The sequence below is a fragment of the Sorghum bicolor genome, chromosome 6 (assembly GCF_000003195.3).
Source record: "Sorghum bicolor cultivar BTx623 chromosome 6, Sorghum_bicolor_NCBIv3, whole genome shotgun sequence".
Lineage (NCBI taxonomy): Eukaryota > Viridiplantae > Streptophyta > Magnoliopsida > Poales > Poaceae > Sorghum > Sorghum bicolor.
In genome coordinates this window covers 44,118,761-44,133,440 of record NC_012875.2, presented here as the reverse complement: position 1 = coordinate 44,133,440, position 14,680 = coordinate 44,118,761, and the positions used below count along the sequence as shown (strand labels likewise).

Sequence of the window (14,680 nt, the reverse complement as noted above, 5' to 3'; positions counted from 1 at the left end):
CATGAGCCCTACGTCATACGTGATCTTACTCTTCTTCTATAACAATCGTTCGATCTAAATGTCATGCTATATGAGTCCACCATCATCCATGATCTCACATGTAAGATTTAAGACCCCTATTCAATCTCACAGTAATGCTACCCATCATAAGTCACGTCCTTCTCTCTTGCATATTCTTGACTCCTTGATTTTGACTCGAGATATTTTCTTTTGTTTAAGTCATCAATAGCTCGTTCGTGGTGCAATTTTTGTTAAAGTTGAGACCAATAGCACACAATTAATCAATAAGGAATACAAATCAACGATGAGAAAATTATTAAAGATAGAATCATGTCCATGTATTATAACGGGAAAAAATAACTTGATAGTACGTGCCCTCCATACACAATGGTCATTTGCACTGGCAACGAAAGCTGGCATTGCTTGATTTGGCTAGTGTTGATATCACCATCCAACATGAGTGGTAGAGGCAGACACGCATGGCTAGCCTTGCGCGCATCCTCTTGCCTTTGACCGCCATGACATAGTGGTCATGCGTTTTTCTTTTGTTATTAATATTTTCTAGCTATTTAACAATTATTTGTTACTATCACCATCGTTTGTGTAATTTTTTATTTGCTTTCCGAATTGTATATATTAGTTATTCAAAAGGAATAATTTTAATTAAAGTTTATAATTTATAATAAAAGATGTTTTCTTCTTTACGCACAGTTTTTAAATTATGGTCTGCTCTTTGATTTTTGGCCTTTTCCTTTTTGTAGTTATTGCATGCCCAATTGCCCATGGTAAATCCCGACGTGTTCCCTGTTGGTCGTGCAAAGTTGTAGGTAGGCTAAGCGGCATCATTTTTCCGATTTGATTTTTTTTACCATTTCGAGCATGGTTCGGAGGTGTAGATAGATAGAGATAATTTTCAAACTGAACAGGATCGACTTTGAAAACCATAATCCAAGTAGAGATCGGAGTTGAAGGAAAAATATTGTGCACTGAAGCCTGTATGGACTAGATAAGCAGAAAGAAAGATACCTGGTGGACTGACATTTTTATAATTATATATTAGGGAAAGATATAAAATCTCTACAATAAGAGTAATTCTAGGCTTTTAAGGTTGCCTTATATTATTAGAGCCGCAAAAAAAAGGTTGTCTTATATTATTTGTCATTCTCGCTCCACAATATACAATTTTCTTTTTTCTAATACATCTCTATACATGTTTCTCTTCTCTTTTCGTTTCATTGTGAATCACACATTTTTCATTCCTTATAAATTCTCATGCTTGAGTTAATGGGAAGGAGAGAGAGTAGGTGCTAAGAAGAAATTATGTTGCAGCGTTGCATGAAACAAAAATTTCTAGGCTGACAAATGAAACGTTAAAAAAAACTCATATACATGAGATTATCATTTTCACCCAAATTTTGTATTAAAGGGGACAACGAAAGACAGATGCATTTGACTCTTGGACTTCCAATTAATGGGTAAAAAAACTTATTATTTTTGGGTCTTTTGGGTGAGCCTGGGGCTTCGCTTATATGCATTGTAGCGTGCTATAGTACTACTGTAGAAGAACCAATGAAGCCCATCTGACCCGGCTTCACCGGTTTCTCCTGCTTGCTAGTTCGTTTTGGGTGGAATGGAGAGGGGGAAAAAACTTTTGCTACAGTGTCATGAAGAAACTGAAGAGTAAGAGTCATGACAAAGAAAATTTTAGGATCTTAAGCTTTCAACACATATGACATATCTACATATGCTACAGTAGAAATTTCTGCCTCAAAGTTAGAACTATATAATAACTATTTATAACAAGTACAGTACTTGTTTTATAGCCATGTTAGTAAGCATTTCTACTGATATGGAGAAGAGAGGGAAAAACTTAGCTCTCAACTCAGTAAAACAAGCTAAGCACAGGATTAACGGGAACCTAGACAGTGGTGGACCTAGGGTTTATGGTTTAGGGTTTGTGGCATAGACGTCTCGCACAAGCTCATTGCCTTGTAGCATGGCCACGGACGACCACACGCTTGTCTCTAAGCGACTCAGGACTCCATGTCGATGTTGACCCCGTATGCTCTCCACATGCATGCATGCACCATTAGTGCTAATGTGTGCTTAGAGCTCATGACGTCAAGTAATTCATTTGCGAAGATATTCTTTATTCCTCATGTGGGTGTTTAGGGGCCTTTCTGCCCGCACGATTTACCTAGAATACCTTGCTGGCGCCACCCATATATAGCTAGTGTGAGACATGGTACCAAATAATAATAATAAAGACAATTTTTTATAGACATATAGAAGATAAGTATTGTCTAATAACTTGACTCTGATAACTTAACTTATATATAGTTAAGCATTTGGCTTTATATTGATCTTGCTTTTAAGGGAAAACATAGTTGCAGGATGCTGACGTGGACGGATGGGTTCTACAACGGCGAGGTAAAGACGAGGAAGATCTCCAACTCTGTGAAGCTGACAGCTGACCAGCTCGTCATGCAGAGGAGCGAACAGCTCCGGCAGCTGTACGAGGCCCTCCTCTCCGGCGAGTGCGACCGTCGCGCAGCGCCGGCACGGCCGGTCGGCTCGCTGTCGCCGGAGGACCTCGGTGACACCGAGTGGTACTACGTGATCTGCATGACCTACGCCTTCCGGCCTGGCCAAGGGTAGCGATTACTGCTTGATCCATACAGCAAACATATATAGCTGATGCGCCCCTGATAGTACCAATGATTTTTTTTTTTTGTGCTGCCACAGGTTGCCGGGCAGGAGTTTTGCGAGCAACGAGCATGTCTGGCTGCGCAACGCGCACCTCGCCGACAGCAAAGCCTTCCCCCGCGCGCTCCTGGCCAAGGTATGCACGTTCTCTCAGTTGTTCTGACGGGAAAGACCACTCGATCTGCATTCTTCTGTTATTATTGCCTTTCATGCATGTTTTTCACTAGTCGATTGCGATCTTTGTTGAATCATCATGAACTACGTGTGCGGTACCTGCATGATGTGTGCCTAACTGACTACGTATGGTCAAGCAGAGCGCGTCCATTCAGGTAAGCGCTTTCCAAGCTTTCTGATCTGGTCGGAAACATTACACTGGGGCACTGGGCACTTTCATACTGTGTAGTCTGCAGATTTCTCACTGCTACAACTAACTGCATCTTGGATCGTGTTTTCTGCAGTTAATCGTCTGCATCCCGGTTATGGGTGGTGTGCTTGAGCTGGGTACAACTAATAGGGTATGTTCAGTTGTTCACTGGCAAGTGGCAGTATAGATATATACTACATTATCTGAAAATGAGAAATTTTACAATGATATATTAGTGTATCACCAAACTAAATGATATATATTGTCAGGTGCCGGAGGACCCAGGCTTGGTCAGCCGAGCAACCGCAGCTTTCTGGGAGTCGCAATGTCCGACATACTCTGAAGAGCCGAGCTCCAACCCGTCAGCAAACGAAGCCGGCGAGACCGCAGACATTGTTGTGTTCGAGGACCTCGGTCACAATGCCATGGTGGAGACGATGACTGCCACAGGGGGACATGGACAGGAGCTAGGAGAAGCTGAGGGCCTGTCAAATGCAAGCCTGGAGCACATGACGAAGGAGATGGACGAGTTCTACAGCCTCTTCGAGGAAATGGACGTGCAGCCACTACCACTAGAGGATAGCTGGATCATGCTGGACGGGTCTAATAATTTCGAAGTCCCCTCACCGCCCCTGGGGGCTAGGGCTACTACTAACAACGTTGCCGACACCTCAAGCGCACCAGTTGACGGCTCTCGCGCGACCTGTTTCATGCCTTGGACGACGAGGCCCTCGCGGTCCTACTCCGATGAAGCGGCGGCAGTACCGGCCGTCGAAGAGCCGCAGAAATTGCTGAAGAAAGTGGTGAGCGGCGGCAGAGCTTGGGCGAACTGTGGTGTCGGGGGCACGGTACGAACAGCCCAGGAAAGTGGCATCAAGAATCACGTCATGTCAGAGCGAAAGCGCCGGGAGAAGCTCAACGAGATGTTCCTCATTCTCAAGTTGTTGGTTCCGTCCATTCAGAAGGTAATGAACACATATATGGCATCAACTTTTTTTATCCTTCCTTGTTGATTTGAGAACATTAGTTCGTTTGTATCAAAACTCGGAGACATTTTGTTTTTTTATAAAATTTGGCAGGTGGACAAAGTGTCGATCCTCGCCGAAACGATAGCCTACCTCAAGGAGCTTCAGCGAAAGGTACAAGAGCTAAAATCCAGTAGGGAACTTCTATCGCGCCCATCAGAAACAACAGCAAGGCCTACAAAGCCCTGTGGCATTGGTAGTGAGAGTGTCAGGAAGAAACTCTCTGCGGGCTCCAAGAGGAAGAGCCCAGACTTCAGCGGTGACGTGGAGAAGGAGCACCCCTGGGTCCTGCCCAAGGACGGCACCAGCAACGTCACCGTCGCCGTCTCGGACAGGGACGTGCTCCTGGAGGTGCAATGCCGGTGGGAGGAGCTCCTGATGACACGAGTGTTTGACTCCATCAAGGGCCTGCATTTGGACGTTCTCTCGGTTCAGGCTTCGGCACCAGATGGCTTTATGGGGCTTAAGATACGAGCTAAGGTATCAATGGCTAAAGACATGCCAATTGCAATCTTGTTAATTAGCAGTCATGTAGCTCCCTTGACTTCTTGCTGGTTGGACAGTTTGGTTTGCTGATGCAGATGCAGTTGTTTCTGTTCAATTTCTTTGCAGTATGCAGGCTCCAGTGCCGTCGTGCCTTGGATGATCAGCGAGGCTCTTCGTAAAGCTATAGGGAAGCGATGAACTCATGAATCGAAGCGAAGTTGTATTTCTTGCAGAGAAGGGCCTAAAATCGTGATATGCAACACATTTTTATCAGGTGTTTTGCAGGGTTCTGCACTTTTGGTTTTTGTCAAGAAAAAGAAGTTTAGATGGAAGCATCTTATCTTACTATTACTAATTAGAGGTCCCAACGAAGACATCACGTTAACTCTCACCAGACGTGTTAGGAAAAAACATAAATCCTAGAATAATCAGAAACATCCGGCCATTAATTTAGTAGACTCTAATCATCTCTCCGATAATAGCTATTGGATCTATTGTACACCTCTGCCATTATGAAAAACTTACTATCACTAATTGGAGGCCCTAATGGTCAACTTTCACCAAACGTGCTAGGAAAAAAGATAAATCTAGAAATTCTTACAATAATCAGAAACATCCAGCCTTTAATTTGGTAGACTACACCTCTGACATTATGAAAAATACTTAAAGTAACCCCTAATTTTATATAAATTATCCACATCTGCCATTATAAAAGATCATTTGAAATAACCCCCTGAATTTGTATATAAATTACCCACACTTGTCATTCTAAAAAATAATTCAAAATAACCCCCTAAAATATATCTAAATTACCCATTTTGTCATTATGAAGCATAATTCATATAACCCCCTCAAGTTGCATCTAAATTACCCACCTCTCTCAAATCTATATGTAAATACTAATATAAGCTATTATGAAAAAATCAGTATTCATAAAGTAGGAGAGATATATATGTATAAATTACAAACTTCTACAACTATGAAATTCAATAATCAGAATGCTATGTTTGTCCATGTATATACAAGACATATATATTTTAAAATTACAAACTTATACTGTGAATTAGTGCTTAGATCACATTACAAGTTCAAAGCATTAAAGTTTACAAGTCTTAGTTCACACACTTAGTTCATCACATGGTCACACATTACAGTCATCGAAGTCTAGTGGAAGTCTTTCAACATAACGTAGTTTTTATTCATGATAACGAATACATGGGTGTTCCACATCCATGCATCTATGAAACATGAGATCCTTCACCACTCCTGATCCGAAGAGGGTTCAGGAGCATAGAAAAGATCACACATGGTGAGTACTCGATTGTACTCCGCAGGACTTACCCTATAACACTCTGGTCACCACAAAACCCTACGATGTCACTAACGTCTCTTTCCTCATGCCAAATTCTAAAACTCGGCAACATAAACCCATTAACAAATAAACTTATTTTATTACATCAAATCAAACACATCATTAGTAACTATATGTGTGGGTGAATTAGTGAAGATGTGCTGCTAGTCCTCTTCCCTTCCATGCAAGCATCAAGTACCTAGATTGATTAATGCAGGGGTGCGATCAAACATCTGCAAACTTGTTTTGACAAGCCATTTAAATCATAAGTTGAATTAAATAACAACAATTTAACATGGAGTTCCACTTGTAGAATAAACATGATATAATATCAATATAAAATGAGTGACTTCCAATTTTGAACATAGCCAGATGATAAAGCTTCATACTAGCATGGACATATCACTTCAATTTACTTCATGAATGCAAATGAATGCAATGCAAAATGTCTCCTGCCTGCACACCCTACTAGGTGTGGATCTGTATCTCATAACGTTGTACCTGTAGGGTCGTGACCATAGGTCAACGACATAACTTCCAATGCAAATGAATGATGCATTGCACTTGACATGCTACGATAAGATTAATGTACACCATCAATGACACTTCAACTTCAACTTCAGGGTTGTGGGCTAGCCACATGTAGCAATATGGAATAATAACATCACCATGCATAAATAAATATGACCATAATTAAATAAGGTTGAATAAACCAAGGTCTTAAGTTTTAGATATTAGTGGCATGACATGTCATAGATATTAAGTTGTAGGTGATGAAAATGACATGCCAAAACGGTAGCAAACCACCGCTACATTCACTTGCCTATTTGCCAAACAAGATCAAAAGCACAAGTGATGATCCAAAGTGCCACAACCAGTTTTTCAACATATAACTCAGTATATACACACAATCAAATATGTAGAGGAAAGAATAACATGCTTCTATGCTCCAACCCGCCAAAACAACAAAGCAAGACATTTTTAAAATTCATATCTCTCAAACAATCCAGCTAAAATTAGAGTTCAAATACTTGATAGAAAGATCATATAGATTTCTATGAAAATCTCCATAGCACACTAGATCAATTTGTTAGAGTAAATAGTAATAGTACCACATTGTGTATCCACATAAAGTGTTAGTCTTATGTACCCTATATAATCAGCCCATAAGGCCCAATGTAATATATCAAATATTCCACCAATTATATTCTCCTTCACAATTCGGCCTGGACAAACTCCTAAGTCAACATCAAAAACTGAAGGCTGAAACTGTAACTGTAATCTGACAGAAAAACAGGACAGCCAACATCAAAATTTCATATCTGGAGTTATACCCAACCAGAAATTATGTTCTTTAACAATATGGAAAGCTTGTAAAATTATCTACAACCTTTATTTATATCACAATCTCTAATTCTGCTTTGAAGAGGGTGTAAAACGAGCTAGATCTTAACTACTCTGAATTTTCGACAGACTTAGGAAACAGAATTCAGAATTTCACATCTCCTAAATTGTTTGGCCTAAAATCTTGCATTTTGACTTCATGGAAAGATCTCTGAGTTCTCTACGTGTTCTGAGTTCATTTCAAAAATTAATTCGGCCTCCAAGATATCTAAAACCGTCAAACAACTGAAACTGTCAAATCTGGGAACTGCAGGAAAACATGGATTCGAGGCCTAACCTTGGAACCTCACCCCTAATCCTTTCCTACCACAGTTTATTAAACCAAATCCACCTCAAACGAAGTGCTATGATAAAGGATCAAACCTCACCTAGGGTACCACAGTGACCACAACACCAAAACTCTGGGTGACTACTCCATCCTCCCCTCCTCTTCCCCTTCTCGTTGCCTCCAACTCATAGCGATCCTCGCCAGTCGCCACTACAATCGTCTCGCTGTTCCAATCTATGTCGAACATGGCCGGCAAATCAAAGGGATGGGATAAAGCCTAACCACTTTTGCGGAAGGAAGAACGAGCACCATGGACAGTGCCGACAGCAGCGGCGGTGACAACGAGAAAACCCTAGGCCCTCTCCTACTCCTCTTTTCTTTTTTTTGTTGGATGTGGCACTGCAGGCTAGGGGTGGCTCTGACCAGGGTGTTAGAGGATGAGGAAAACAAAAGGACTCGACTAGGCAACCTTGGGTTATTATTCATGATACTGTAGCAGTACTTTTTATTTCATTAAACCTTGTAAAATTATATCTTGATCATCCAAACTCCAAACGATGCATATGAGTAGTCAAACGAAAAGAATTCAACGAGATCTATGCATCTATGGTGTCTGATCATCCATCCGAGTGATGGCTAAAAAAATATTTTTTGCCACTCATTAAACCTCAAGTTTAACTTTTTATCACATTACGCTTTCTAATATGCGAAATGTATTCTAGGTGTTACATACCCAATATAGTAAACAAGGATTATGCATTTGGGTAGTAGCAAAAAATATGTAACTTTGCATAAAAGCATTTATACCGGAAAGTAAAGGTGATAAATGACATAGCATTATTAAGCATAGCATAGATAATCAAGTTAAGCACTAGCAAAAGGGAAATCGTTCTTCCACGAGCCTTGATCTCCAATCCCAACTCTAGTCCACATCTAGAAGTAGAACTTATTGTTTTTAGTTTTATACTTTGTTGAGGGGTACAAGTTGACCCCACTTATAACAAGGGATATCGTCGCCCATAAGACCCGTCGGTATAGATGGGATACCTCGATGCTTCAACCTTTCCCCAACCCATCCATGATGTCCAACGAAAGGTTCGACTAGATGCCCGGTCAATGTTCCAGTCACTCCCGACTGAAGCCATCCCTCTTGCCAGTTTCATAGGCAAAACAGTCGCAATCAGTTACTTGGCTTGTCACCCCCATTGGCAACAAGTGGTCAGTATAATTTTATGTTCATACTCACTTCCATGGATATCGACAAACACTCTTCTATACCCAAAAACTATGATCAAAGTTCTCTAGACACTCCTCTGTCCAGGGTGTATAACTCATTGGATGCTCCAGTGTAGTGACGATCGCTTGTGGGTTACAGACATTGTCTATGCAGGTGATCTGAACAGCGAGACATTCAGTACTGACGAACACTCTGCTAGTGATGTGGGACTCTCTGTCAATAGTGACAATGAACACTTCACAACTTGAAATCCAAATCTTCACCTAGGGTGCTTGCATGTGTAAACTATTTTTAGGGTATACTACTAGGGTTCTATGGAGTATATCTAGCTGGCTATGGAGTATATCTAGCTGGCTAGTTCTAGCTACATCGGGTGCAAACTAACTCTAGGCCACAAATTGATATTTCCTAGGTTTTGGCTCTTAAAGATGTGATCCTAGGTTTGGCTTGGTTAGATTCTTACCAAGGGCTGCAACAACAAGGTACCAAGATCTCCTAGGTGATGGAGTAGTCGGATGATCTCCTCCTTGGTGATTCAAAACCTTCTTCTTCTTGCCTCCTCCTCCTATCTCTATATGGCAAGGATAAGAGGGCTCCTCCCCCTTCTAACCCCTACCTCCTGTGGACGACAGCCTCTAGGTGATCTCCATGGCCATCTCATGTTGCCTCCAAGCTCCTATCCCTTGTCCTTTCTCCTCCTTCCCTTCACCTCTTCCTTGCTTTGAGTGTGAGAGTAGAGAGAGAGATGGACTAGAGAGAGAGTGGGAGTGTGAGAGTGAGTGAGTAAGTTGGTGAGCTCTCTACCTTGGTGCCTCCACAAAATGGACAACTGTAGTGATGTGTGGGACCAAGTGATTCCCAAAGTGACACCTCTCATTTCTGCATGGGACGATCCTATCAGACAGACCATCATGACGGTGGACTCTTCGGTGGTGTCAGGTTACTAACTGACAGAGTCTAAACTTGTTAGCGCGTGCAGATGGACTGGTGGATAGTCTATGGAGTTAGCGAATCATCCGTCAATCCAACAGTGGGCAGTTTGAGTGCAGAGTTTAGTTTCTAACTATTTGATTTCAAAAGCAAGAATGCTCATGACATGATGTTGATGCTCACAAGAGTGTTAGGACTAGGTCATGACAGTGCGAGAGCCATGCCTCGCGGCAGCCCGCCTAACTCCTGCCTTGCCCCTACTGGCAAGCTGGCCCTGTAACGGCTACCCTGCCCCGGCACGGCCGCTCTGCACTAGCACGGCGACCTAGAGCAACAGTCCTGCCCCAGGGCAGGGCCCCTTCCCTGCAGAGTGGCCAAGCCCTAGCGTGGCGACCTTTACTCGCACGGCGTCATGGCAACAAGAGCAGCCAGCAACACCACCACCATGGTGCTTCTCCATCCCTGCCTCCCTTCACACCCTCTTTGCGCGGCCGCCCACCACCACCATGTCATCTTGGACGCCTTTGGTTTTCCTCTCTTCACGTTGATGTTCAAGCACCTCGCCTCTCTTTGCGTCGATGTTCAATCACGGCAACAACAGTAGCCAGTAGCACCACCACCATAGAGAAAGAAGGCATCATTGGCATTTCACACCACTGAGGTGCTCGATGAAATGGCAATGAGGTGAGGAAAAGGGAGGTGAGGGTGGTAAGGCTATCATGTTTGTGATGCAGGGTAGTCATACATGTTTGTACATGCAATTGCACCGTTTGGGCCTATCTAGTGTTGGCCACGCCCGGCTGGTACGCTCTGGCCACCCTAGTTTAGGCAAACAAATAGACCTGTTCCCATGATACGAAACCATCATACTTTTCTGTAAACTAAAAAAAGTGTTAACTACTGAACTAAATATCTAAATTGAATTCTGATTATATTCATCATGTTTCTTACTTTAAATCCTTCAAAACAAGATCTCACATGGATATATTTAGATGAAATTTTGTTAATGGGCATATATCTCATAATGATTGAACATTTTTTATGGAGCAAAGATGATATTCTAGGTGTAGGAAACAATGTTTTGTCTTCATAAGAAAAATATTCCTCTTATCTAGAGATATTATATGTTAATGTGATCGGTATTACCTCTTAATAAGAAGTAAGAGCTCTAAGAAACTTACATATTTCGGCCAAAAGAATGCAATTTACAAACTAGTTGATAGAGGGCTTCCTGCAACAGCTTGGAGTATCTTTGGGAGTGGAGGCACATCGACCTCACGTAGACCCTCTAGAATCTGAACAATCTCACCCATTGCCGGTCGATCGGACTCCTTGTCTTGGATGCACCAACAAGCAGCTCTGCAAGCTCGTTCAACCTCTTCCATATTGGCATTCCCTGACAACTTAGGATCCACCAAACTCTGCACATCACCCTTGAGAAGATTATTGGCAACTTGCAGAGGAAAATAAGCATCATTGTGACCACAACTAGTGCACTGTTTGTATGTGTTTCTCCTTCCTGATATAATTTCCAATAGCACCATCCCGTAGCTATAAACATCAACTTTTGTTGTAATAGCGACTCCGCTAAGCCATTCAGGTGCAAGATAACCTACAGTTCCTCTCATCGTCGTCAAGACTCCGCTAAAATTTCTTTGTACCAATTTTGCCATCCCAAAGTCTGCAATTTTAGGCGCGAATGATGCATCAAGAAGTATGTTTTCTGGCTTAATATCACAATGTATGATATATTCCTGACAGCTCTCATGCAAGTATGCCAGTCCTCTTGCAACTCCAAGGGCAATTTGATACCTGTTTCTCCAGTTCAGAAATGTGGCACTGTTCTGATATAGATGAACATCAAGAGAACCGTAAGGCAAGTACTCGTAGACTAGCAATCTCTTATTTCCCTCACAACAGAAACCAACCAGTTTAACTAAATTAACATGTTGGATCATACCGACTGAGCTCACTTCAGCTCTGAATTGTTTCTCCCCTTGACGAAGGCCGTCAAGCATTTTCACTGCTATGATGGATCCGTCAGGTAAAACCCCCTTGTAAACAGAGCCGAAACCACCGCTCCCTAGTATGGATGAGAAACCTTTTGTTGCCTGCTGCAAGTCAGTGTATCTAAATACAACAATTCCGTTGCCACCCTGTACACTGTTCGACACGCGACAATATCGCATCGTTCGTTTCCTCCAAATCATCAGCAGCAGGACAAGTCCAAACAAAGCCAGCATAGTTGCACTGGTAACAACCCAAGCCAGCATTTTCCTTCTGTGGTTTTCCCAAATCCTCAGCTCTTTTGCAGCAAGTCGAACTTTCAGAAATTCCGCCTTCGTAGTAGTAAGGTCACTATACTGTTGTTGCCTGACATTAAACAGTTCATCGTGCCAGACATAGCAGCCATGGTCATCACTGAAGGAATATGCAGTGCATGAGCAATTACTTAAGCAAACCTTTGCACACTCACCTTCATTAGTAACAACAGTTAAGCTCTGAGCATTCGAGGGCATTCCGGAGCATGGAACGGAGTAGAATCCATCTGTTGTTTTCTTGTCACTGCAATCCAATGGAGAATTCCTGATGCACCCTCCTCTTCGATCCTCTAGTAGCTCCCAATCCTCAAGCGACTTGATGGAGAAGCCCTTCATACAGTCGCAAGAGGGGCTTACATTGTCGTTGCAAACTGAATAAGATCCACAGACTGCATAGACATCACACTGAGATTTCGGCTGGACAGCAGAAATTACCCAATCCTGCAACTGCTCGTACCATATGAACGCCTTGAGTTGACCAGAAACCTCCAGCGAAAGGCGCATGACCATGTTGTCATCTCGCAAGGGGGTCACAAGATACACCTCTCTGTTGTTGTCGACGAATTCAGAATAGGCACCCATATCTGGTATAGCGTCGAAGAATCGGCCGTTCCATTCGCCGCTTGACCAATACGTCACTCCGGAATTCTGCTCAACGAGGATGAACTGAGCAGCACCAGTCGGGTCCAGCTCCAACGCGTAGGCGCCAGGAGCCTGGTCAGCCGAGTTCTTCCTGGAGACAAGACGGCGGTTGAGGCCGGTGACCTTGTCCCTGCCGAGCTTCGCGCCGGGGAGGAGGCTATTCGTCGGGTGGTCGAAGCTTTGCCACAGGACGTCGCCGGAGGGGCTCCAAGATCTCCGCACGACGAGGTTCCCACCGTCTGTCAGCGTCGCGATCGTGCCGTTGGTTGTGGTGTTGGCTTGGGTGGACGTGGACCAGATGATGGATTTGGTGGTGCGGTTCAGGACGGTAAGGTTGCCGTCCGCCGGGGACATTGTGAGCACCGCCGTGGTGAGATCAGCGATCGGATCGTCCTCGTTTGCGACCCACACGGGAGTTATGGTGGGGACTCTGTTGATCCATATGCCCAGGTAGTAGCAGCAGCTGGAGTTACCGCTGGTTCGGGTTTGGGATTGGAAGAAGCCAAGCGCGTACTTGCCGGTGCTGCAGACGAGCTTGTCGCTGCCGGCAAGCGTTTGGCCAGGCAACATGGTGTTGGTGTCCCTTCCAGGAGCAGGAGCTGAAGCAGATGAGTGCACTTCCAGGATGCTGAGCGGGAAGAAGATGAACACAAAGGGTAGTAGGGAGAGAGGCATAGCGGAATTAGTGCTAGAATTGGAGCCTTGTTAGCACAGGGAGTATGCATGCTTGCGAAATTTGGCGTTGGATGGTTTGGAAACGCCAGTCGATGCACGGCGCAGCTACAGAATCGTTGAGTTGGACCAGCATACCCTGGCTGGAAGATTTCTTTCCTCTTTGGTCTGCAATGGCGGCTGCGTGCCAAAGGGCTTTCGTCAAGATGCCTGAAGATTCCACGGTCCCGACTCCCTGCCGGCGTTCAATCATGTGATTTGTGGTTTGTTTGGCTCATAAGCCGTGGGAGAATGTACTGTTGGCTACTCAAGCGAACAAGGATCACATCAGAGGCTGCAGCAGGCTGACGATCCATTATTTTAAGTAAGAGTGTACACTATGTGCAAGCAGCTACTCCCTCCATCCCACAAATAATTGTATTTTTTTGACTTCTATGATTCATATTTGATTATTCATCTTATTTAAAAAAATTTAATAAATATTATTTATTTTTTCATAACTTATTTTATTGTTAGATATATTTTTATAATGATGTATTTATTTTATTATTTGAACAAAAAATTTAAATAAGATGAATGGTCAAATATGAATCGTAACGGTCAAAGAAATGAATTTATTTGTGAGACGGAGAGAGTAAGTAATTGTTTAGATCAAAAACCTTTTGGATTTTGGTACTATAGTATTTTCGTTTTTATTCGACAATTATTGTCTACCCATAAATTAACTATGCTAAAAAATTTCATCTCACAAATTACAGACAAACTATGCAATTATTTATTTTTTTTATCTATATTTAATATTCTATATATATGCTGCAAAATTTAATGTGATAGAAAATCTTAAAAAGTTTTGGATTTTAATGTGAACTAAGGCCTTGTTTAGATGCGAAAAGATTTTGGATTTCACTACTATAGCACTTTCGTTTGTTTGTGGCAAATATTGTTCAATCATGGACTAACTAGGATCAAAAGATTCGTATCACGATTTACAGTTAAACTGTGCAGTTAGTTTTTATGTTCGTCTATATTTAATGCTTTATGCATATGCCAAAAAATTTGATGTGACAGGGGATCTTAAAAAAAAAAAAAAAATTGGTTTTGGGGTGATCTAAACAAGGCCTAAACGAGACCTTACAGAAAGTAGTCAAGCTGAAAGTCACGATTACCGATAGAAGGATCAACAATGCTGACTCAGAAAACTAAAAAGGCTGATCCTACTCCCCTGGACCACGCCACCACCACCTATGTGAAAAATCCACTCTCGCAGAGGGGCG

The 14,680-nt window shown here is 42.7% G+C and overlaps 3 protein-coding genes across 4 annotated transcripts; 2 read left to right on the top strand and 1 right to left on the bottom strand.

Annotated features, from left to right (window-relative positions):
- LOC110436477 (anthocyanin regulatory Lc protein-like) lies at nucleotides 2,395–2,963 on the top strand. Its single transcript, XM_021463579.1, has 3 exons — nucleotides 2,395–2,654; nucleotides 2,746–2,842; nucleotides 2,934–2,963. The coding sequence occupies exons 1-3, from the start codon at nucleotides 2,395–2,397 to the stop codon at nucleotides 2,961–2,963; spliced, it is 387 nt and encodes a 128-aa protein (XP_021319254.1).
- LOC8073018 (anthocyanin regulatory R-S protein) lies at nucleotides 2,962–5,131 on the top strand. The gene is made up of 5 exons (XM_021462539.1): nucleotides 2,962–3,035; nucleotides 3,165–3,221; nucleotides 3,340–4,035; nucleotides 4,150–4,575; nucleotides 4,708–5,131. Exons 1-5 carry the CDS (start codon nucleotides 3,009–3,011, stop codon nucleotides 4,777–4,779), a joined length of 1,278 nt encoding a protein of 425 aa, XP_021318214.1. The 5' UTR covers nucleotides 2,962–3,008; the 3' UTR covers nucleotides 4,780–5,131.
- On the bottom strand, nucleotides 9,199–13,893 carry LOC8073017 (G-type lectin S-receptor-like serine/threonine-protein kinase At2g19130). 2 transcript variants are annotated; one of them, XM_021462538.1, is made up of 2 exons: nucleotides 12,248–13,893; nucleotides 11,967–12,144 (listed from the first exon to the last, which is right to left on the bottom strand). In XM_021462538.1, the coding sequence occupies exons 1-2, from the start codon at nucleotides 13,407–13,409 to the stop codon at nucleotides 12,098–12,100; spliced, it is 1,209 nt and encodes a 402-aa protein (XP_021318213.1). In that variant the 5' UTR covers nucleotides 13,410–13,893; the 3' UTR covers nucleotides 11,967–12,097. The 2 variants fall into 2 exon arrangements, with proteins under 2 accessions (XP_002446462.2, XP_021318213.1); XM_002446417.2 differs by having other exon boundaries at nucleotides 9,199–13,883.